This window comes from Heteronotia binoei, chromosome 5 (assembly GCF_032191835.1).
Source record: "Heteronotia binoei isolate CCM8104 ecotype False Entrance Well chromosome 5, APGP_CSIRO_Hbin_v1, whole genome shotgun sequence".
Classification (NCBI taxonomy): Eukaryota; Metazoa; Chordata; class Lepidosauria; order Squamata; family Gekkonidae; genus Heteronotia; species Heteronotia binoei.
This window is the reverse complement of record NC_083227.1, coordinates 92,818,314-92,843,764: the sequence shown is the minus strand read 5'-3', so window position 1 is coordinate 92,843,764 and position 25,451 is coordinate 92,818,314. Positions and strand designations below refer to the sequence as shown.

General features: G+C 40.6%; 1 protein-coding gene across 4 annotated transcripts in view; it reads right to left on the bottom strand.

Moving 5' to 3' along the window:
- Positions 1–511: 511 nt before the first annotated feature.
- Positions 512–25,451, bottom strand: part of PTPDC1 (protein tyrosine phosphatase domain containing 1) — a 76,413-nt gene continuing 51,473 nt past the window's right edge. For 2 of the 4 annotated variants that reach the window (XM_060239826.1, XM_060239825.1), the window contains exons 2-10: positions 15,190–15,282; positions 10,911–11,082; positions 10,108–10,188; positions 9,804–9,922; positions 8,839–8,976; positions 4,631–5,781; positions 2,954–3,139; positions 1,884–1,994; positions 512–1,298 (exon numbers count right to left, since the gene is read on the bottom strand). In XM_060239826.1, the coding sequence (XP_060095809.1) occupies positions 1,182–1,298; positions 1,884–1,994; positions 2,954–3,139; positions 4,631–5,781; positions 8,839–8,976; positions 9,804–9,922; positions 10,108–10,188; positions 10,911–11,082; positions 15,190–15,274 (2,160 nt within the window). In that variant the 5' untranslated portion in view covers positions 15,275–15,282 and the 3' untranslated portion in view covers positions 512–1,181. Of the gene's footprint in view, positions 1,299–1,883; positions 1,995–2,953; positions 3,140–4,630; positions 5,782–8,838; positions 8,977–9,803; positions 9,923–10,107; positions 10,189–10,910; positions 11,083–11,773; positions 12,186–15,189; positions 15,283–25,451 lie in introns of those variants that run through there. The other 2 variants (XM_060239824.1, XM_060239827.1) reach the window with 2 other exon arrangements.

Sequence of the window (25,451 nt, the reverse complement as noted above, 5' to 3'; positions counted from 1 at the left end):
ACTTCCAAGTCTACCTGTGCATATACAGCTCTACACAGTCTGAAGCCAGTATAAGTACTGCCTACTCCCATACAATACTGTCTATGAGGCAGAGAAACTACAATAATAGAGGTGGATGCTGCGGGGGAGGGAGGGCTGAAGCAGAGACAGAATATATTTTCAGGAGTAGAAGTCCTAGTTCTGTAAGTGCCACATCTATCCCAAGCTTTCTTTTGGTATCTGAAGCCCTACCAATTGTCTTAAATGTTACTGCATAATGAAAGAAGTCAAAAACTCTTAGAAGAATGTGAGGCCAAAGAGATTATCACCATATCAGTGACAAGGGCCCTTGTATCAGCTCTGACTCTAAAAAGAAATCAACAATAGCACCTAAATTTGTCTGATGCTGCACTGAAATTAAATAGACCATGTCCATAGGTTTGCCAGCTAAAAAGCAGCTGAACAAGATACCTGTTAGCACGGATCCTCAAATGAGCACAACTTTCCAAATAATCCAAACAGGAAACAAAAAGACCTGGAAACATTAAATGTTTCTGTTTATTTAAATTTTGGTTTCTGAAACAATATAATACAGGTCTCATGTTTCATTTTCCAACAAAAGGGAGAGTAATAAATTCTTATAATACTAAAAATATTTTCAGTGTTCTAACAAGGATCTATGGCCTTTAGACTGCGCATTTCTGCACTTCTATTTATTTTTGCCCTAGAAGTTTGTTTTGCCAATACAATTAGTTCTTTTTCAATTCTCAAGGAAAATCCATACAGTTGTACAACAGTTGTCAATATAAGAAAATGTTCACGCATCACAATGTAAAGTATAATACCGCTGCTGTAAACATCATAATGCATACTTAAAATGTTAATGCACAAACATCAACTAATTAAACTATTGTATAACATGGCACTGAACTTATGGCAACAGTTTGTCTTGAAAAACATACTTTATTAATGAAAAATCTAAATTAACAAAATGTTATAACAACAAAGCATCATAATGCTACAGTACAAAGTGGCAACTCATTAAAATATCAACATATATATGAATGAACAAGTTGCAGTTATTTAATAATTAACATCAACTTAGATTAGGTAACACAAACCAAGGAATACAAATTATAATAGATGGCAATGAAAGGTCATTTTGGAGGGCTGCAGAGAACTACAGCTTAGAAGTGTGAACATCAGACAAGCTTTCCTGTTCCTTCTGTGCAGTTTTGTCTTTGGTATTCCAGTATCTGTTTGAAAACCTTCCTTAGAGTGTTGTAAACATACGGGCCACCCTCAGAATCAGAATTCATCTGCGGGAAGTAAACTTAAAGTCACATTATTAAAATTATAACACTAAATAAACCTAGGCATTCTCAAAATATCACACTATCTAATTTGAAATTTGGGACATTTTACAGCAGTTGTATTATCTCACCAGAGCTCAGATTGCTCAGTTTTATTTATTATTTGAGTCTGTTCTGTAATTTACCACCACATATGAACCCAGAGTATTCTGGTAAATGAAAGAGTAGACCACACAAAAGCAACATCTATCTACACATGCTTTACATCCAGGTGGATTGGACCCTAACAGAGATATAATAGTCTCCTATTATATGTACCATCCAGTCATGTTGTGCCAGGTGGCTGGCCTCAATATACTCATGGTTTTAAAAGCCTTCCTCACCCAAGAAGTCTTAATTAAGGCAAATGGAAGCCCCCATCATATCCCTCGCCTGTTGCCTGAAATAGAGAAAATTCCAAAAGAAACGAAGATACTGTGGGCACTGAGAGGGCCCCAGAAGCATCAGGATTATTATGGTTAATGCACTGGCTAATCTTCAGCAGTCAATTCTTTAGTAACAGGAGAGATCACAATGTCATATGCTACTCACCTTTGTGAATGCTTTGATGGCACGATCAAGAAGAAGTTCTTCCAAGTCTGTTGGTATTGCCCATAAATTCACCACACATTTAAAAATACACAACAGAGTATGATATTTTCCCTGATGAGACAAAAAAAGGCACCATATAGGGTAAGAAGTGCTTTCAAGAACACTGTGCCAAACACAATAGAGGTGAACATGCTTTAAGATCAGTGAAATCAGGTACACAAACATGATAAAAGAGAATGTGGTGAAATAAAAATGAAACATACAACAGCGTCCTTTTATCTTGTTATTGTATTTATGTTAACAGAGTGGAAAGTGAAAATTAGTAAAATAGAGAAAGGGAATGGGCACAGACTGTAACAGTCATGGCAGAAGAGATTATACAACTCACAGGAGGCTTCTCCTCCCCTCCTCTGACTAGGCTGATTTCTAGACTAGGAGCAGACTTGGGAGACAAAATCTAAATCCACTGAGTTAAAAACACAGGGGGAAAAGGGATGCCAAATGCTCTTCTGAAGGAACATAATGGTTGGGGGAGGGGAGCAGAATACCAAAGAGTGTAATAAGATTTATTCAGAATGTAAGCTTTTGTGTGCATGCACACTTCATTTTCATAGTCTGATGAAGTGTGCATGCACACAAAAATTTACCTTCTGAATAAAACCCTTTTGGTCTTAACAGTGCTACTGGACTCCAACTTTGTTCTATTGTTTCAGACCAACACGGCTGCCCACTTAGATCTATCTACATGGAATAAAATATGTGAGCACTTATAGATAGATCCACCTACTGTGAGACACAGGGTTAATTCACATATTTGTTCAATGCCAACATATTGCTAATGCCTGACATTGTACATTGTAACATACATCCAATCTGGCTCATATTTTTTTTTAAGCTAAAGGAGAGAATTCATATAGATCCAATTCATACAACAAATGAAAATGTAGTATCTCACCATGTATAAAGTACTTTTACATTACAAAATGTAATCCTTTTTATGGATAAGCAAAATACACAGTTCTTCATATTCACAATAAAAGGAAAATTCCGAGGCCAAGGAAAGCACTTACCTTTTCTAGCAATTTAAGTCCTTCTTGAGAGTCTATGCAATTTTTTGCAAGTAAGTCAATATCATCAACAGTTAAGACGGGTTCTTTTAGTTGTTCTAGCCAGGACCACATCAGACTACTTAGGATAAAAGGGTCTCTCTCAGCACATATCCTCTCCCAGGCTCCATTTTGAGAATTTAATTCTTTCTAAGAAAAGTAAAAATCCAAGTAAATTGCCTTAAAAATAGAAAACTTTGCTTTAATAGTATTAGGGCAGAAGTATACACTACCTGAAACAACATATATTCTCAAATCCATGCTTTCCAAGATCATGCAAACGTAGGGATGTGAGACGTGTTGGTAGATTAATGAATTTCAGCATCCACTGAATCTTCCCTACAAACTCCCTCTAGGCTTCTCCTCCCCTCCTCTGACTAGACTGATTTCTAGACTAAGAGCAGACTTCAAAGACAAATGTGTTAAATTATACTTGGGGGAGGAGGGGAGCATTTGTAGTACCAATTCCAGGATTTTGAGTGCACTCAGGTAATGCCCTTTCAGTCAGGTTCCTTAACCCGAAAGAGATAGAGCATACAAAACAAAATTATTCTACACTGTATGCTCTATGCAAAGTAGCAGTGCTGTTGGGGTGCTGGGCTATTGGCTAGTATTCTGTTCCTGGTGAATGTCTAACTTTGCTGCCTTCCACAGGCAGCCCTGGATATTGTGGGGGGGGGGGGGGAGTGAACCCATGAAGGTAGAGGGAAGCATCTTTTCATTCTGATTCTGCATGAAGAATACTCCACCTTCACAGTAGTGTTATGAAGCCCACAAAGAGTAAAGGATCATTGGCTCTCAGACTAGACTGGAGAACATGAAAAGGAAAGCATGTTGTTGTTTGGAAACTTCTAGTCCTGCATATTCATTTTGTTTTAGGGTATGCTTATACTATCTAGTTTCTTAATGAAAGAAGATGAACTACTGGCATTAAAGTTGTGAGCTACTGCATACATTACCTTGCTCTGGGGCCATTTTTTCTGAGCTTAGACAAAAATCTGTGGGCTCGAGGCTAAAGCACTGTGAGTTAGCTCACACTAACTCAGCTTAGAAAGAATGCTGCTTGCAGCTGCCTGGGGTCCTTGCCCATGAACCGCAGGGGAGAGGGAAGCAGGAATCAAGCATCAAGCCTACCAATTAAAATGGGGCTGCTGCCCTAGCAAGCAGGGCTGCTGTTGGCCATGAAAACACTCTTCTCAGTCTCTTTAAGCAACATGAGAATCTGTGCAGGACAGCAGGTACCATTTTAATTAAACTTATCTGCAGCTAAACCCAGAAGCGTAGCACTACTGTATTTTCTGGAGGAAAAGACTTGAATCAAGACTACAGACTTCTTCCAACATTAGATTTATGCAGAATTCCAGCATTTAATTCTCAAATTACACAAGAACAAGGAAGTAGCCTGTAGACTATCTCTGGAGGTCACAAGGTAGGGCATAATTAAAGATTAGGGCTGTATCTACTCCTTACACATTCACCTGTTTTATGATAATACAGAATAGCAGCCTCCTTAGCACAGGGAATGCCTTGCACACACAGAAAACAAAAAATGGCATCAAATTCCATCTGGATAGAGGCCTTTTCCAAGAATCTAATCTTATAAGAGACAAATGCAATAGCAAAGTTACAACATGAAAATACCTGCCACTTTTCCACCTTGCTGTTCACTTCTTCTGCTCCCATAAATTCATTTAGATCTGCAAGAGCTTTAGCTGCTAAAATTCTTCGGCCCTCCAGGGTTAGTTCTGACTGCACAACAATATGGGGGATTGATTCACTGAGTTCTCTAAAGTCACGGCTGTCACACTCTGCTTTGGAAGAGTCTGAATCCTCAGAGGACCATGTTTTCCTACCATACATACTAGATTTTCTGCGACAGCTATAGTTCAATGCTCTTAGCTCTTCATCTTTCTCATCCTCTTCCTCCCGATCACATCTAAGGCCTGAAGAAAATGTTTGACTGCGCTGTACTTCTTTAGAATGTCTAATTCTATAGCAAAGTGGAGAACTACGTCCTTTTCTATCTAAATTAAATTTACCCTGACTCCAGAAACTAAATGTACTTCGAACTAACATTTCTTTGTTTATCTCAGACCGGAGAGTTTGAGAATCCTCTTCCTTGTTCTTTTCTTTTGTTTTGTCGCAGAGTGATACTTGCACAGGCACTGACCACGGTGTCTCTCCATGCTCAGAGACATACATAGCTCTCCTTAAATCTGATTCACTGTAGCTTAAGCGCCTTTTTGCACGACTCAGAGGCTGAAGGTAGTCAACGTTCCTCCTCTTCCAAAGAGGATCCAATTGATGACTGCCTAAATGAAGAGCAGTTGATCCTAAATGAGAGAATGGCTCTGAAGTGTTAGTGTCTTGCCTTGTTAACTCTTCATCAAGGTCTGTGTTATCTAACTGGGAAATAGTCTCTTCAATTTCTGCTGCCAGATCTGGTAAATCTACTACTTCCTCCTCTATCATTTGCCGGTTTTCAACCAAATCCAACAACAGTTTGCAAACCAAATGAATAAGTTTTGGCACATACTTGAGATGTCTGCTCTCATAACCATGAAGCAAATGTCGCTGTCGGATCAGGTACTGGGGAAGGGTAACTGCATGGGCTTTGGGCTCACAAGAAGCAAAAACATTCCTTAGTGGAATTAAGAACTGCGAGAACTCCCTCACACACAACAGCTGCCCTCTAGTTTGAATTGAATTAGGTCTCTTTGTCCTAATGTAAACAATTGCTTGATCTGCAGTCATTCTTGTTGCAAAAACCAAGTAACAAGCTATTAAAACACCTAGAGAGGCAAAAGAAAAAAAGAAGGCTGAAAGCTCAAAGAAAGCACAAAAACAATACATGCACAAACTGAGCACCACAGAAGATTTTTGTAGGTGGAAAGGAATAGTTTTTTCCAGTTCCCCTTTCATTGCAGACTTTCAACACTGCCTTGTCCTCCATCCCCCAAAAATCACATTCTGGGGAGGCATTTGGGGTTGTAGGTGAAAGAGAAGAAGTTGCGCTCTGGGATGAAAATCCCTTCAAACTGCAGAAATCTTACATGGGATCTAGGCCTATGAATGCAACCTCATGTCCTTCAAATCATAGGTTGCTATGTTCTCTCTATGAACGTGGGCTTGGATATATCCAGTCTAAACATATACCCCTCAAACACTAATAAGATTTGGATTAATATTCAGGATTCTTGGGAGTATCAGTAAGCAGGCCCCAGATATTTCTGGAGATAACTGGGAATATCTGGGGCCAGCATTTTAAGGATCCAAAGCCAGTTCCCCCTCTCCCCCAAATTAACAGGTCTCTTGGGCAACAGGAGGAAAGGGAGAAGGAGGCAGGACTCTCATGTAAATGGGATTACATGTTAGGGGAAGTTCTGTCTGCACAATCATGATGATTCTCTCATATCTTTCTCATCATAGGATAAAAAGTAAGCCTGACTGCAGCCTGACTCCATTTCAGTAATGTATCTGAAAGGGGAACTTAGTGTAGATGTTTCAACAGGTGGGAGCCGAAAGCATGCTAAGTAATAAACATCAATGAATCTTAATATCTTTAGACTAGGTATATTGCAGTATTATAATAGTCAATTCAAATGAGTTTATGGAATGTTGGAATATGGAGCCAGTTTGGTGTAGTGGCTAAGTACGTGGACTCTTATCTGGGAGAACCGGGTTTGATTCCCCTCTCCTCCACTTACAGCTGCTGGAATGGCCATGGGTTAGCAATAGCTTTGACAGAGGTTGTCCTTGAAAGGGCGGCTGCAGTGAGAGCCCTCTCAGCCCCACCCACCTCACAGGGTGTCTGTTGTGGGGGGAGAAGATATAGGACTGTAAGCCGCTCTGAGTCTCTGATTCAGAGAGAAGGGTGGGGTAAATCTGCAATTCTTCTTCTTCATAATGTTCTGGAAAAAGAAGGCTATAGAGGGAATTTCTCCTTATACTTTCTATGAGCTACTCTGAGCAATCGCTGTATGGTGTTGGTATTTATATTTTGAGAAATGATGCACCACTGTTATTATAAATTGTTTACTCATTAAAAGGAATAGCTATGAGATGTCTTTATGAGGATAGGCCCATGCTACTTTTTTGTATCTATATGGGCAAGCTAATCAAGATGTATAATTTATATTAAAATAATGTATTAAGCTGCTAAATTTTATTTATACACTGATTGTCTCACTGAATTATGAATCAGGATATTCTCTGCAGACCATGTGTCTCACTGAATCAAAGTTATGTATTACTCAAACAAAGAGATTTGCATTTTGCATGTCCAGATCTCATGAATTGATGTTATCCCTTTAACTCTGCTCTGCTCTGATTAGGCCACACCTAGAATATTGTTTTCAGTTTTGGGCACCACGATTTAAGGAGGGCAACAAAGATGGTGAGGGTCTGGAGACCGTCCTATGAGAAAAGTTTGAAGGCGCTGGGTATGTTTAGCCTGGAGACAACTTGAGAGGTGATATGATCATCATCTTCAAGAACTTGAAGGGCTGTCATATAGAACAGTGGCCCCCAGCCTTTTCGGCACCAGGGACTGGTTTCATGGAAGACAATTTTCTCACAGACTGGTGTGGGGCGGTGCTGGGGTTTTTGTTGCCCCAGACTGCCCCCCACTGCGCCTGTCGCTGCCCCCATGGGGGTCTTTAAATGGGGGGGGGAATGGGGCTGTTTCTTCCACCTCCCCACTAGGTGGCCAGGCAGCAGAAGGTCAATCTACCTCCCCTTTAAAGACCCCCGCCGATCATCTGATGGGCGTGGGTCTATAAATGAGGGATAGGCTAAGGTCCCAGAAGTGCTGTCCCTTCCTCCCTTCTGGGACTGGGGCAGATGAAAGAGGCAGCGTGGCCTCACTCCAAGGCTGCCTCCCCTACAAGGGGAAGAAGCAACAGAGTGAGGCCCCACTGCCTATTTTGCCCGCCTGGGTCCCAGGCAAAAGGGGTGGCGAGGCAGCTCTGCCTTGTTTCGCAGCCCAGTTGCCAACAGACTGGTACTGGGCCACGGACTGGTGATTGGGGACCCCCGATATAGAGGATGGTGCAGAATTGTTTTCTGTTGCCCCAGAAGGTCAGACCAGAACCAACAGATTGAAATTAAATCATAAGAGTTTCCAGCTAAACATCAGGAAAAACTTTCTGACAGAGCAGTTCCTCTTCATTACCATTATGAGAAAACATGTAGCCCATTTTGCCATTTACTTACACATATTTATGCATTCTCAAAATAATAACACAATCAAAATACTGTACAGGAAAAAATGCAATTAAGAACAAATAACAGCTACATATACTGATTTTATGGTATCACTGCCAGTAAAATCAGAGAGGGGAAAATGGGAAAAACCTTTTGAAACCAATAGGCCTTCATTTGCTAATTAAATGAGGTCAAGAGAGGCACCTGAGGAATGTTTTAATGGCACAATCAAGCCTTGATTGATTATCCAGTTTTGCTTTGCTACAGAAGAGATGAAGCAACTATAGTCCTGTTTTCTGGTTTTTAAAAAACCAAGAGTGATGAGCACTCCTCTGCTCAAGAGAAGTAAATGGTAACTTTGACATAAATATATTAAGCATGTATCAAAGCAAAACAAATGCAAATGGTAAGTCAAGGAAATGGGAACAAGAGGAAATGGGATGCTCATATTTCCCAAGTACTAAATAAACACCCTTATGCCACACTAATATTCTCAGGGATGGCTCAAACTCTACAGTACCCAAAACCTCAAAAACATTATTCTGAGATGCGGGCATGGAAAATGGGGTAGAGTTGTCAATGAAAGAGTAGCTGCCTTTAATAAAGTTATTTTTTTTAGTGAATTAGTGATTGAGTATTTTTACCTGTTCGGCCAAGTCCAGCATGGCAATGAATAGCTACCCTTCCTTCCTGTAAGGCAAAAGTCATCACTTTTACCATATCGAGGATAGTAGTGAAAGAAGCCACACCATAATCCTTCCATCCAAAGTTATAAAAATAAACTAGAAGAAACATTTTAGAATGTTATTATTATTTTTGTAAAGATCAATAAGAAGTCAATGCAAGAAAATTTAAAAAGACCCAATCAGGATTACTAGCAAAAAGCCTCCCACACCCACCCCATATTTCACAGTATGATTCCTAAAAGAATTTCAAAAGCCATATTATAATTCAGCTAAGCCATTTCACACAAAAGCTGAGCTGGAAAGTAAAATCTATAGCAAGAAAGACTGATTACTCAGATTATTAAGACATACTAGAATAAGATATATAGAAATAGAGTATCTTAAACCAATATACTTATTAACCCAAGATGTATATATATATTAGCCCTAGGGGGGGGTGTACTTCTTAACCCTAGAAGTGTGTATGTGTATACACACACATACAGAATAACAATGCAGCATTTTGTTTGGGAAATAATAGCATTTCTAATTCAATACTTGAACTTCCAATCTCATCCAATTAAGAATAAATCTGGCATTTGATGGGAACATTATGTCCTGTGGAAGGAGAAGATAAGAACCTACCTGCAAATCTACTGTCTTGTAAATGTGCAAAATAGATTAATGTTTGACATGAATATTACCATCAGTATTTCAAATTTACAGCTATCGACTCTTGGTTCTCCAGTTCTCCTGATGTGTATGACATTAACTATAATGTCTGCACAGAGTAGTTGTGTATTTTTCAATTTTCTAATTAATTCCAAGTTATTTTCTTTGGCAAACATTCCTGAGTTTTGCTTAACCCAAGAAGTAGGTGGCAGAAACAGCCTATAGCACCACACTTTATAATTAACAAGGAACAGCAGCAGGAGCAAACTTACTTCCCGCCTCCATGAAAGCTTCAGGAAGGTAAGTAAAACCACTTTCTTGTTCCAGTGGATTCCCGCAGCTAGCATGTTCCCCAGGACGCTGAAGGTTAATTACTGTTTTTATGCCACATCTTAGGCAAAGAATAAAAAAGAAAACACATTATTGAACAATACATGCTTTCAAAGCCTTTTTCTTTTCTTTTTTTTTAAATGTTCTCTCTTAGGTCAGAATAAAATGTTACTAACAATCCAAACCAACAACAGAAGTAAACAATGCAGTAAAAGCAATAGTTCAGTATCAATATATTTCTTTTACCTTTGGAACTGCTCAATAATATTATATTTTTCAATAATTTCTGTCGAGGGTCGAGACATGGCTAATATGTTATCTGTTACCCTGAGAGGGGAGGAGAAAAAAAGAAATGAAAACTCTTCAGAATTGATTTTTCAGAAGTAATTTTCTAACTAACATGCCAGTTTAAATAGCTTTGTGCTTTAAATGCCTACTATGCCTGTGTAATTGAAGCTCTCTTAATAGCAGAATGCCATTAAGGTAATAATAAGAATGAAGGCAACACAGAATATTCACATATCTGTTTCTACATCCCTTTTCTAAAGTTTCACATTTCTTTAAAAGGCTTATGAAGTGCCCACATACACAGTAAAATGCTTTAACATAATCCTATTATTCTATCTTAAAATGTCAATTACATTTAAACAGTTCAAATGTAACTTGTATTTACATATTTCTGTAATTAAAATCACAGAACAGATATTTTAATACATGAGGCAAAAGGACCCCAAACTTTCAAGTCTTCCATACTACATATTCATAGTTCTGTCCACTGTTTTCGCATTTCATCTAGTTCACATGTATGAAATAGTCTATGTAATTTACATTTATATGAAATTGTTTCTGAGTCTAAGGTGTACTCATAAATTACCTGAGTGCAGTAGGGCTTACTTCCAAGAAACTACATATGAGTATAATCTTAGAGCACAATCCTAAACAAATCCCACTAAATTAAATTGAACTTGTTCCCAAAGAAATGCACATGGGATTAGATATTTTTAAACAAAGTTTTTAACAGCTTAGACAAACCAAATGTTTTATATTACCAAGATGAGTAAAGTCCTTTAACAGCCTGTTCCTCCTCACTCCACCGAGTTGGATTTTCGTATTTACAAGCACGACCACCACATGCCATGGAGCACTGCATAGAACCAGGAATTACATGGCGAAGGCGTTCTCCAACTTTAGTGTATTTTGCAGTTGGACGCCTAGGTCTTCCTGCAGCACACAATGTGAGACAAAAATAAACACTTTCAACAAGCTGTAGCTCCTATAATGAATTTGTGTGAATCATATTGATAAAAATAAATGAGTGCAATTATAGATCAAGATGGTACAAACACCTTGCACAGGTACAAACAGATACCATCTTTCTTTCAAAATACAACCAATCACACCTTTTATTGTCATTTGCCTGTTAATGTCATTTGGTATCTGAAATCACTCCACTCTCCAATATATAGGACTGAAGAAGTAAGCAGTGACTCACAAAAGCTTTACAGCCTACCACAATTTTTTTTTAGTCTGCAAGGTGCTACTGGACTCCTCTTTTTGAATACAATTATATATTTAAAGCAGGTGAAATTAACATTATCATAAATGCATTTCTTCAAAATTGGTTTCTCTTGCAAATCTCCTGATGCATATGTATTCAACACCTTCCTTAAAAACTGCCATATCTAAAAACATATACTACCTTTTCCTTTCTTTCACATAACAAACAAAACTGCAAAGATTCTTGGAAAACAATGCATAAGTTCTTATTATAAATTATGAACACAACAATACAAAACAAATATACTTTGAGCATTCCTGTATGTTTTGTTACAAGAACAAGATTACACACCAATTAATACATAAATATAAAACCCAAGTATAGTTTACAGAAATAAAATTTCCAATACTTTACTTCTTTTCTCAAGGAAAGCAGCATTTAGCTCCTCAGGGCTTACAGAGGAAATGGCTACCATAACCCTATGGGTAGAAGTTGAGAGAACCTCTACAACTGAGCTCCGTCGCCTGTGGAGTATGCGAAGAAGAGGATCAGAAGAAGAATGTCTCCGGCCTTGAAAAAAGTTGCTAAAAAGATTCACTGTCAAACACTTCCTTGGTGAACTCTGCATGATTATCCACTTCTTGCAGCAGTTTAGAAAAGCTGCATGAAGACAAGCTGAACAAGAAATCCAACGTGCTCTGTACTGAACTTACAGAGAAAGACATGCATCTTTCTGTACGATCTAATAGCTGTTCAGGATAGGCTGATCTGTCGCCATAGAAACCAATAATGAACTCACTAGTGGCAGCTACTGCTTTGGCAGCTAAATTCTATATACATTGATTATGTGATGAACTGTTCCATTGTTGATGTACAGAGCATTATCTGAACCAGATATATCTGAAGTGGACCAGGGACTCTAAAAACAGTTTACTGTAGACAGGATTTTTGGCTTTAGCATTAGTTTTGACATCTTGGGAAAGAAATGTGCACACAGCACCCTCAGAAATATTTTTCAAGAAAATTCAACTAAAGCTGAATTCACACATGCCAATCTAAGCACTCTTCAACCCTTTCCCCACTACTGGCTGTGCATGTGTGAAAGCCAGAAACAGACTGGTCCTTTCCGCACTTACCAGTCACTCCGATTTTTTCCATCATTAGATTCGAGATGATTAAGTCCGCAGGCAAACAGCATCGAAAAACCCCAGGGCAATAGCGGACTGAAACTGGGCCGAACACTGTAACGTAATGCAGAACGGAAAAAAAACCCGGAATAAAAAGAAGGTTGTATTCGATTTTAGTGCAGAATTGCTTAGAGGAGACCACCACGGTGAACATGGATTAAAAGGAGAGTGCGGAAAGGGCCACAGTTTTAAATGCCTCCGTATCAGGTTTTGCAGGGCTTTTTTTGTAGCAGGAACTCCCTTGTATATTAGGCCACACACTCCTGATGTAGCCAATCCTCCAAGAGCTTACAGGGCTCTTAGTACAGGGCCTATTGTAAGCTCTTGGAGGATTGGTTACATCAGAGGGATGTGGCCTAATATGCAAAGGAGTTCCTGCTACAAAAAACCCCTGAGGTTTTGTATTGTGTGAAAAAACACAAGATTTTAATTGTGCATGTATCATATTTCTCAATCAATTATAAATCAGCCTTCCTGCATCACCATCAATCATATTTCAGACTTCCAGCACTTTACAGTGAATGTGTGATTGCAAGCTTAAGTCACAAGAAAGGCTGTGAACATTCTACTCAGGACTATAATATGAGAACCAGAAGAGAGATAATAATCACCCCCCGAGGAAATATTACAAAATATGTTCATTTTTTAAACAAAATGAGCTCTCACTCGCTTTACTTTCAGCAGTAGAGAAGAATGAAAAATTTTCCAAGGCAATTGTGACATTCTGAAAAACATCCAAACATTTGCTTGCATTTCATCATCAGCAGGGAAAGGTCAGAGACTGAGGCAAAAAAATTATTCTGTCATTTTACAAGATATGTAAATGAACACATAAATATGACCTGAAGGGTGAAACAGAAAAAAATAAATACTGCCAGCTTGATTCAGACAAAAACAAAGTGGTCATGTCAATTTCTAGGACTACTTCCTACCATAACATATTCAGGCAATCCAAAAATGGATTTGGTCATCTCATCTGTTTCCTTTATCTTCAACAGCAACACATGAGGTCCCATAATGTATAAAGGTACATAACAGATCATATGTCACCAAAGACCCCATGCTACGCTCTGAAAAGTAGTTTTACAACTCCAAGTGATAGCAGAGATATTGAAATCTAATAGTGACAAGCACTGTGTGGAAGGTAGTCCAGGTTCGCACACAATCCTCAGGAGGCCTGTTTGGGTAATTTTTCCTTCCCTCCCTTCTTGAGGGAATGAAATCATGTAATAAATAGGGCTTTTAAATGATAAGGCTTTGGAATGAGTGCTCAGGACTGGATGCTTTTTTTCCTTCTCTATCTCCCACTATACAATTTTATACCTAGATTATTAGTAGTTATTCTGCTTGAGTTAGTTTTGTTTACTTCAATGAAAATGTAATTTGTTTAATAGTTTTGTACAATACAGTGTTTACTTCACATGCATCAGATCTCTTGTTATTAGTTCATTTAGCTGTCAGCCAAAATTGACATGTTGCTTATATGCATGGCCTATACACGATCAGCACCAGAGGTTTGAATGAGTGTACCAAGCAATAAATCTAAACAGAGTAACTGATGGCCACATTATACAGCATTTTTACCTTCATTAACCTTCTAAGCATTCTGCCAAAATGATGAATTTGAATAACATGACAATAGTTATTTATTAGCCTGTGTTGTCAGCACCACCATTTCACTGTTATAGTGGGCTATTATACCATCATGCCTTCTCACAGAACTACCCGTCTCCCACCCATACCTAAGTGAACAAGGATATCTAAGGAGAAACTGAAGAATTACCTTACTGGGGAGCTGTGGTGCTATTAGCACACACTTATTTTTGAAGTTGCTCTGCTTTTGCAGTAGACCACATTTCCCAGTGGGCTGTTTATGTGGATGTCTAAATAGGACTTCTGCTGCTACAGCAGCAAGTAGGAAGAGCTTTGCTTCCCTACATGTTTCAGTACAGAGCAGGGGAACTAATAGTATAAGCAAATCAAAAAAGGCCTTTTCAAGGGCCAGATGTCCCAGCAGCAGTGAGTCCACAAGTAAAATATCCACTGGGCCCATGACTATGTATAAGGAGTAGATAAAAGTAGCCAAGCTGAAACGAATGGGAAAGAAGAGGTCATAAGACAGACAAGTAAAGATGGACAGCCTAATAGACCCAGTCTCTAGAACATGAAAGAAGAAAGTCACTTCAATAGTTTTGGCTGGAGTCAAGTTTATTTTTCAGTTCAGTATTTCAGCTCATGTCCTCAGAGCTTTAGCTCCCTGAACATAAAATGTATTTATCTAACTTGTATCCCACTTTTATATTTACCATGTACAAAGCAGTTTACACAGGGGTGGAATTCGAGCAGGAGCTCCTTTGTATAAACTCCCCTGAGTTTACAAAATATTAAGCAAAAAAAAGTCTTAGCATAAAACATTTGAAGTATTGTCCTAATAGGTTAATACAAAATTACAGAAAACTAAAACTATGTAATCATACTTTCTATTTATAATTTAAAATGCTTAGAATGACAACTAGCCATTACCTTACAAAATATAGTTAAGATTGATACTCAACAACTTGCAAGAAAAGCTTTTGAATTTTTTTGTTGGGTAGCTCATGTTTAAAATGTCATGGACTAAAAAATAGTATTAAAAACAATTACCTGAACTCATGGTTGAAAGATATGCACTGCTCTTTATCAGAGAACAATAAGGTAGTTCATTTTGCAACAAAACTCCTGCAGCCATTGCAGTACCTGTTGAAATATAACATTTTTAATAGTTGCTTTATTTGCGTTTTGAATCTTCTGAGGAAAAAATACAGTGCTTTTATATAATGGGACAGTCAAGCATCTTTTTTAATTTTAAAATTTACCAAGCACAAGAAGATAATACATATGAGTAGGGTTGCCAATCCCCAGGTGGAGGCAGGGGATCCCCCGGCTTGGAGACCCTCCCCCCGCTTCAGGGTTGTCAGAAAACGGGGGGAGGGGAGGGAAATGTCTGCTGGGAACTCTGTTATTCCCTATAGAGATTTATTCCCATAGAAAATCATGGAGAATTGATCCACGGATATTTGGGGCTCTGGGGGGGCTGTTTTTTGAGGTAGAGGCACCAAATTTTCAATACGTCATCTAGTGCCTCTCCCCAAAATATCCCCCAAGTTTCAAAACGATTGGACGAGGGGGTCCAATTCTATGAGCCCCAAAAGAAGGTGTCCCTATCCTTCATTATTTCCTATGGAAGGAAAGCATTGAAAAGGTGTGCCGTCCCTTTAAATGTGATGGCCAGAACTCCCTTTGGAGTTCAGTTATGCTTGTCACAGCCTTGATCTTGGCTCCACCCCAATGTCTCCTGGCTTCACCCCCAAAGTCCCCAGATATTTCTTAAATTGGACTTGGCAACCCTACATATGAGTTTCATATATGAAAATCAACGTGCTAGCCCATTCAAATACAGGCAAACCATCAAAACATTCAACCTTCAAAGGAAAAAAAGATAGGTGGCCAAGGAAGGACTAGAAAAATATATCTTTGTAAACTAGATTGTTTGCATCAATATCCTGTTCAGACATAAATTGCATTAATGCGAACCAACAGTATAAGCAAATCATTGTAAGCACTGTAAGCAAATTATTGTAAGCTTTCTCAGAATATGGTTGCATACTGCCAACAGTAATTTTTGCCACAACAAAATAAGACCCAGTGCAACTAAACCAAGTATCAATGTGGATGGGGTGATAAAGGATTTTTCCGATGAGCAGCAGTATTTCTTGCTGTAGAAAATAAAATAGAGATTAGCTCATTATGCTCTTTATTTCCTACTAGACAGTTTCAGTGTTCCAATTAAAAAAAAAACCACAGGGAGGAAATTTAACTTTACACCTATTAATTAAAATAATATTTTGATGAACCTGTTTCCAAAGATGCAATGATTGGGCAAGACCACCATATGTGGAGGAAGTAACCCTTCTGACCACATTTCCTAATGTAGCAAGGAGAGTTTATCAAACGTATTCTGTGGAGTCACATCAGCGGCAAACACCAGCAGGTTGTGATTTTTATCATTTGAAATTTTACATTAAACTTTGGAGACATAAAGGAATGGGATTCCCATTTTTTCCCCCCAATCTGCTGGCTTAAGTCTGTTCAAGAGATCTTGCTGCCTAGGACTCAATTACCAACACCATGAGGAATGCCTGTCAAGCTGTCAAGACCCACTTCCAACTCTGGAGCACTGCCCTAACATGCTTCAAGCAACTTAACCAACAAGGTGATTGGCAATCACTGATGCTCCAAAGCAAGTAAAAGGCATCTAGGATACAATACAGCATTCTAACAGTGAGGTTACATTCAGGTGGGTAGCTATGTTGGTCTGAAGCAGCAGAACAAAGCTTGAGCAGTATCTCCTTTAAGACTAACAAAGTTTGCACCTTGAATAAAACGCTGTTGGTCTTAAAGGTGCCACTGGACTCAAACTTTGTTCAATGTGGTTACAATCTTGTAAATCACAGTTGCTAGATCTGAATCTGAAAGAGTATGGCAACCTTTCAATCAGATAAAAATAAGGTAAGATTCCTCCTATTACCACAGCCTGGAGTTCCAAGTGCAAATATGAATGAGAGCATCCTTATGGGATATTTTCAATTATATAAGCTTTGATTTCGTTATTTTTAGAACCAAACTGCACACACATGAAAAGTACCAGGCTCAACATGCACAAACAAGAACTGTTAATGGTATTTCAGACATTTGATTTCAAAATCTGATGAATGTAATTGAGCCAATTTAGCAATTAAGTTCATGGCCAGTGAATACTGAATTAATTATCTTGATTTTCTTGCTTCTGTTTCTGCCTAAGTCATTCTCAATGCATGGCAAATGCAAAAGAGCATCACAATTAAGTTTTCCCTGATCATATAACAACTCTTCAAAGCTTTCTTTCCTGACAATGCCTTGTTTATACATTAAACAATTTGCCATCTCTAGCAGTAACCTTTTCAAATAATACTTTCAACAAAGCAATTCATGGCAGAATTATCTAGGTCTGCTTATCAAGAGTGAGATTAGAAGTCCTTCAGCATAATTTCCGCCTTTCCTAATTGGGATCATTTTGTGTTTCCCTCCCAAAATGTAAACATGCCTTTTACCTTAAAGAAAAATCTGTTATCCACCCTTTTTGTGCATTTTTGCTTTTTAAAAGAATTGGGGATCCCACCAAAGGGGGAGGGAGGGTGGGTTTATGTCTCACCACCCAGTCATTTTCCACATTGAAACAGCACTGGGGAGAGTTATTTCTTCATTTTCAGCACTCCACACAGAAAGAATACCTTGTGCAAAGCAACAAGAAAGGGAGAATAACTCCCCCCCCCACATACACACACACTTTTTTTGGCACACAAAAAAAACTAGGGGAAGTCAGGAGATCCCCCAGTGGTTTTCCTAGCCCAGATGGGCTCTGCTTTATTCTTAACAGCTATTACCTGCAGTCACACCTGGAACCAAATTGAACAGATACTTTGGCCCTGAGACCTCCACTCTGAAGGCATTATACGAGATTTTCTTTCACTTAAAATACTACAATGCTAGGTGCTTTGTACATGAAAAATGTTACAGTTATTGTTACAACACAGAAGACTTCTGTACTTCTACTATGCACTCAGTATATTTGCATACAAAAGTAACTTTTATCATAGTTGCATACATGTGGAGATGAACAAGCAGCTTATTACTATAACTGCAACTTTTTATTTTGCGTATCTTGTATTCTGTATACAAAATTTGTTATTATAACGATATGTATATGGCTGGCCTAATGACTAATAAATACCTAGCTATCTAAGAAGCTTATTGGAAGGATGGAGGAATATACTGTTTTCTCCCTAGATTTAACAGCTATTAGCTATTCATCCATAATTTCTCACAAAAATAAAAAACCACCCAAAAAAAGTGAGAATGAAAGATAGTCCCTTATGGACACTATAAACAGAAAACGTCCCTTGGCACTTATTGTGAGCGGTCCTTCTCAGAGGAAAAGAAGACATCTTGGGTGTTTCCCACCGTCCAATTAGGGAGGCAGGAATCTTTTAAGCTCTTCCTCTGAGAGCCAGTTGGTGTAGTGGTTAAGTGCACAGACTATTATCTGGGAGAACTGGGTTTGATTCCCCACTCCTCCACTTGCACCTGCTGGAATGGCCTTGGGTCAGCCATAGCTCTGGTAGAGGTTGTCCTTGAAAGGGCAGCTACTGTGAGAGCCCTCTCAGCCCCACCCATCTCACAGGGTGTCTGTTATGGGGAAGGAAGATAAAGGAGAGCCGCTCTGAGACGCTGAGATTCGGAGTGGAGGGCGGGATATAACACCAATTTTTTCTTCTTCTTCTCTTCCTGCGAGTGGGAACACCCTCTGCTCAGTTCAGGTAACTCCGAGAAGCAGTGCAGAGGAACTTATACTAAAAAACCATAACTACTAATAATAAGAACTGGTAAACAAAATAGAACACTGGAACTAAGTAACGGAAAAGGCTGTGCTACCGTCACTCACCCCAAAAAACCCTAGCGAAAATGAACACGACAGTAGAGAACTAGATAGACCAGTGCTGTTGAAAGACATGTAGTTAAGGTACAGGACAGAACAGTCAGTGAAGAACATAGGACGATAGAAGGGAGGGCAGGATGTCCTCCTTTCTTCTGAGGAGAAGGACCCCTCATGGGAAGTACCAAGGGTCATTCTCCCTTAGAGGCGGAGGACGTCTTGGATTCTCCCAGAGCAGTAGATATTGGCAGGGAGGGATCACCCTATTCGGGAACTACATGCTGGAGCACCTTTCTTCCAAATGCAGCGTCTGCAGAAGCATACAGGTTCAGCTTGTAATGGCGTACAAACATTGAAATTGTGGAACAGGTGGCTGCCTTGCAAACTTCTTCCACAGAGGCATTCTTATCAAACGCCACATGGGTTGCCACACTGCGAACAGAATGAGCAGTAATCCCTTGCGGTACTGAAAGGTTTTGGGTCTTGTATGCTTCTGTAATGCATTGCCTAATGGCATAACTGATCGATGACTTTGATATACAGAGCCCTATGTTTGGGGCCGTAATGTTCATGAACATGGCATCCATCTTGCAAAATGGTTGTGTCCTGGAAATATGGAATTTCAATGCCTGGCAGACGTCCAGCATGTGTCAAGATCGTTCTTCAGAATGGCTAGAGTTCGGACAGAAGGATGGAAGTGAGATCTCCTGCGATCTGTGAAACCTGGAGGAGACCTTTGGATAAAAAGTGGGATCAGTGTGTAACACTACCTTGTCCTTACTGCAAACGCAGAGCTCTTTCTTTACCGATAGTGCTCCCAACTCCGAAATTCATCTAGCTGAGGTCACTGCCACCAAGAAGATCACCATGCGGAGCCTTTTCAAAGGAACCGTACCCAGGGGTTTGAAAGGATGCTTTGTCAGAGCTGTTAGGATTGGATGAAGATGCCAGGTAGGGAATCTGTCCACCTGCGGAGGTGAACAAAAGGGGGTCCCTTAGGAAACGACGGATATGTGGATGGGCAGAGGGACTTACGCCTTCCACCTCTTGAATCTCTGTGGCCAAGGCCGCAAACTGTTTTCTTTGCGGAGCTGGCTTCAGGCCTGAATCTAGCCCGTCTTGCAGGAACTGGAGGATTGAGCGCAGTGAGGACTGTAACGGGCTGATGTTCTTCCTTCTACACCACCTGTGGAAGGCCTTCCATGAAGTATTATAGATCCTAATTGTGGAGGCTCTTCTGGAGGCTAATAAGGTATCAGTAACTTTTGTTGACCTTTGGCTATGAACGTTCTTCGCTTAACCTCCAGACGGTCAGCTGCAGCCATTCGGGGTGGGCATGCCATATGGGACCTTGCGTGAATGTGTTTGGCCACACTGGAAGGTGCAGAGGGTTCTCTGTTGCCATGCGGTGCAGCAAGGAAAACCATGGACGACGTGGCCACCATGGAGTTACTAGAAGGACCTCTGCCCTCTGTTGTTGAATTATCCTGAGAGTCTTTGAGATAAGGAGAATCGGAGGGAAGCCATTCAGATGTGAGAGCATCTGTAGCCCCTGCCTGCTGATGGTAAAATCTGGTGAAGAAACGCGGAAGTTGGTAGTTCTGGGGTGATGCAAAGAGGTCCACCACAGGAGTGCTGAAGTGGTTCACTGTCTGGAGGAACAGTTTCTTGTTCAGGGACCACTCCCCTGGGTGGATGTGTTTGCGACTGAGCCAGTCTACTTTGGTGTTGTTTGCACCTTTGATGTGTTCTGCCTGGATAGAGTTCAGATGATGTTCTGCCCAAAGGAACAGCTGAGATGCTTCCTTGTGCAGAGAACGTGACTTGGAACCCCCTTGATGGTTCAGATATGCTCGGGCAGCGATGTTGTCGGTGCGAATGAGGATGTGCTGAATGAATAGCTGGTCTCTGAAGTAGAGAAGAGCTAGTCTGATCACCCTCAACTCCAGGACGTTGATCAGGAGTTTGCTTTCGCTGGGAAACCACTGACCTTGAGTTGGTTTCTTGTTGAGAGCTGCTCCCCAGCCCTGTAGGCTCGCATCTGTAGCTGTATCTCCTTCTCCACGCAAAACTTCTTCCCTTGATGTAGATTGCTGTCGTGGGTCCACCATAAGAGGCTCTCTCAGACTGCTGTGGGGACTGAAATGGACAGACTGCGCTTCTCCATTATTTGTTGTTGGAAGGGGCACAGAAGAGATTGCAGGGGCCTGGTGTAAAAACGTTGTCACTGGACTCCATCTAGATTCGAGATGAGGACACCTATTACAGTAACTATACCATACCAAACCTTTAATGGCATAACAGTTTAAAAAAATACACAGAATATAAAAATTTAAACATTGGAGATAAAATCAAAATGAAACCGAGCTTACAGATGCATTCATACATGGTCAGATTTAAATTTAAGGATGTCAGCCAAAAAATTTGCCACAGCCTCGCTAACCTTCCCCTCAGAATCGTTCAATAAATAACAGAGTGGCAGAATAGACAAATCTGGGGAGAAAGAAAGCCTGCAAAATAAATCTTTATGAAGATTATGATAAAAGGAACAATCAAGCAATATATGCTGAATTGAGTCGGGAATATTCACTCCACAGGAACAGAGTCTGTCGCCTAAAGGGACTTGATGATATCTCCCTTGTGAAACTTTGGAGGGAAAAGCATTTAGTTTAGCCAACATAAATGCCCTGCGATGACTTGGAATGGTTAAGTCTGATAGATAATGGGGCATTTTGCCACAGAAAGCATAAAGACCTAAGAAAGCTGGGGAGCAAATATAAGGGTCTGTTGGACGTAGTTTCCTTTCCTACAACAGTTTAATACATCTGAAGATATATGACTCATCAGAAGTAAAAAAAATCATCAACCTCTAACCCCAACTGGTTAAGTTCGGACATAAGAACTGCTGACCAGGATGGAATATATGGGTCTCTTTTCATACAATCAAAAAGGCTGTTAGGATCTGTTCTAAAGTGAATTTTGAGCCAGAATTTAAACACTGCAATCCAGGCTTTTGTCTCCATCAAAGTCTGACCCACTTCAGAGCAGAGAGCAAAATAGACACACATTTTGGCATACCAAGCATTTGTCTAAAGAATGAGACTTGAATGCCCTCCATTTTCCTTGTAAATGCCGAGATCCATATAGGGATACCATAGAGAATTTGTGCTAGCGTTTTATCTTTGAACACCTTAATTGCTGTCAGAACTAATTGGTTGCCCCTTGCAAAAAAAAAAAAAACCTGTTTAATTTGAGCAACCGAACATTTAGCCAAGTTGACGGTATTGTTACGATTTGAAACCCAGCTTAACTTGTGATTAAAAGTGATCCCCAAGTATTTTAAAAAAAAATTGTTTGCTCAATTGTTGAGTTGTCAATAAACCATCTCTGTGGGTGCCAGCGATTTGAAAAGACAACTACTTTAGATTTGGCATAATTGATAGAGAGTGAATTATAATTACAATAGTCACAGAAGGCATTCAAATACCTTTGCAGGCCCACACTTGTGCAAGAGAGGATGGTAGTATCGGCATAAAGTAATAAGGGGACCGCTTGGCCTGCTAGTTTAGGCGGATGACCATTAATAGTGTTCAAAAATTGTACCAGGCCAGCACGCAACCTTGTTTAACCCCCTTTAACACTGGGATTTTGCTAGTCAAGTCACCACTAGAAGAAAATTTCACTTGGCAAAAAGTATTAGAATGAAGTTTCCTCAAGAGAAACAGCAGACGAGGGTCCATTCCCAGGTAACCTAGCTTAATCCATAGTTGGGCTCTATCTATTGAATCAAATGCACCCTTCAAGTCGATGAAGGCAGCATATAATTTTTTTTGTCCCGGTATGCATATATTTTTCAGCAAGGAAGGCCAGAGTGCAGCAATGGTCCATAGCAGATTTGCCTTTGGAGAAGCCAATTTGTTCAGGACCTATGATGTTGCCTAGGCACATCCAGTCAGTTAACTGGAGTTCTAAATGTTTGGCATACAATTTGCCCACTATAGATAATAAACTAATGGGACGGAAATTTTCTGGTAACTCCAATCCCCTTTTTGTAAATTGGGATAATTATAGAATCAAGGCAAGAGTCTGGGATGGAGCCATGCAGATCAAAGAAAGAGAACAATTTTGCAAGGGGCAAGAGCCAGCAATCGGCAAACTTAACTTCACTAGGGTCATTAGTGGTGAAGATCTGGATTGGAGGACCGTCTGTACTAGATTCTTGGTCTTCCGAATCTTGTCCTTGGGGAGGAAGAGTTTGTTCGCCCTGGTATCTATTACCATACCGAGGTGTTCCAGCCTCTGCGTTGGCTGGAGATGACTCTTGCCCAGATTGACTAAGAACCTGTGTTTCTGTAAGCAATCTATGGTCTGATGAATGTCCTGCAAGGACTTCTCCCTCGAGGATGAATGGATCAGAAGATCGTCCAGATATGGATGCATGTGGGTCCCCTGCTGGTGAAGATGAGAGATTAGGGTCACAAGGACCTTCGTGAATACCCTTGGGGCTGCGGCCAGACCAAAGGGCAGGGCCCGAAATTGATAATGCTCCCCGTTGATGCAGAAACGAAGGAATTTGCGATGGGAGAATTGGAATGTGTAGGTAAGCCTTGGTGAGATCCAGAGAAGACAAGAACTCTTCTGTAATGCAGGGCTTCTGTAATGGACTTGATTGATTCCATACGGAAATGGCGGATCCTGATGGACTTGTTCTAGAACTTCAAATCTAATATGGCCCGCCAGTTCCCGTTCTTCTTGGGGACTGTGAAGAAAATAGAGTAATGTCTTTGACCTCTCTGGTCCTGGGGGACCAGCTCTATCGCCGCTATGTCCAGCAGATGATTGATGGCCCTGAAGGTGATGTCCCTTCTGACGGGGTCAACTCAAAGTGGTGAAATCAGAAAATGGTATGGAGGAGGCTTTTTGAATTCTAAGGCATAGCCTTTTGACACGACTTCTAAGGTCCAGGCGTCTGCTTTGGAGCCTGCCCATGCTGAGTGGAACTGAAGAAGGCGAGCTCCCACTGGGAGGCCATCCCAGTCACGCCTTATTGGGTTTTGAGTCTCTGTCCTTGTCTGCCCTATCAAGTTGATGCCTTTGGAACCTGGAGTTGGAGAAGGGCTTGCAAAAGGACTGCCTTGATTGTCCCCATGAGGTCTTTCTTGAGTCTTGTCTGGATCTTGCATTAGATGAGGAGGCAGAGGGACGAAAGTAATGAGACCTGAATCCACGTCTATCCGTCCTGCAGATATTCTTGGGCATGGCCTTCTTTTTGTCTTCGGTTTCCACCAGGATCTTTTCCAGGGAGTCTCCAAAGAGCTTTTCTCCCTGGAAAGGGTAAGAAGTCACAATGTTCTTAGAGTGCATATCCCCTGGCCATGCTCAAAGTCAAATGCCCCTCCTTGCCACAGTAGCCGCTGCCACTGCCCTAAAGCTGGTGAGGGTGTTAAGGGACGCATCTGCCGAGAACTCAACTGCTCTGAGGAGTCCGCTAGTGCCCTCCGGGACCTTCTTGTTGGCATCTGGAAGTAACAGGGAGACATCTGACCCATACTATGGCTGCTCTGGCTACTATGGAATTGATGGCTGAAGTTTTAATCACCATAGCAGTGGCCTCATGCCTACTCTTCAAGGCCAGATCGATCTTCTTGTCCCAGCTGTCTCTAACTACACCTTGTCCGTGCTCCACCAGTAGCCCGTGACTGCAAGGCAGCCACCAGACCATCAATTAGTGGAACCTGCAACATCTCATTAGCAAATGTGGGTAAAGTGTACAGCTTAACAAAATTGGGAACCTGTCTATTGGCATTTGGTTTTGCCTATTCCATCTTAAATTATCTCGCAAAGAATTCAGGGAATGGGAAGACCTTGTCTGAAGAACAATAACGTGAAAAGAACTCTGTGTCCCCCTTAGGCTTGTTTTTGGGGTTAGTGAGGAGACTAGAGATTTCTTGCTTCTCTGGAGCTTCATATAAATCCAAGGCTACTAAGACCTTGGCTAATAAAGACTGGTATTCTTCAGATTAAAAAAGCACATAGATGGCTCAGGAACACTAACGTCCTCTATCTCTTAGTCTGAAATAAATTCCCCCTCCTCCCCGCCAGTGTCTGAGGTGGGAGAACGATTCCTGTCCGGGGAGCCTTCACTATCAGCCCTCATAAGAGGGGTTTGCTTCTTAGCTGCCTTGGTTAGCTAAGAAGTGCTTCTGGGCCTTTTGGGGGAGGGGGATCTAGAGGAGGCTCGAGAGTGGAAGAGGGGGAACCCTCCATGTCAATCCGGCAGACACTGAAAACGGCTGAGCTCACAGCTTGTGTGATAGACTCCAGAAACCCAGGGGGAAGGCTTCCCGCCGAAGCACCTACATTACTGGTCTGTCCCGAGCTAGGGCGCTGCAGT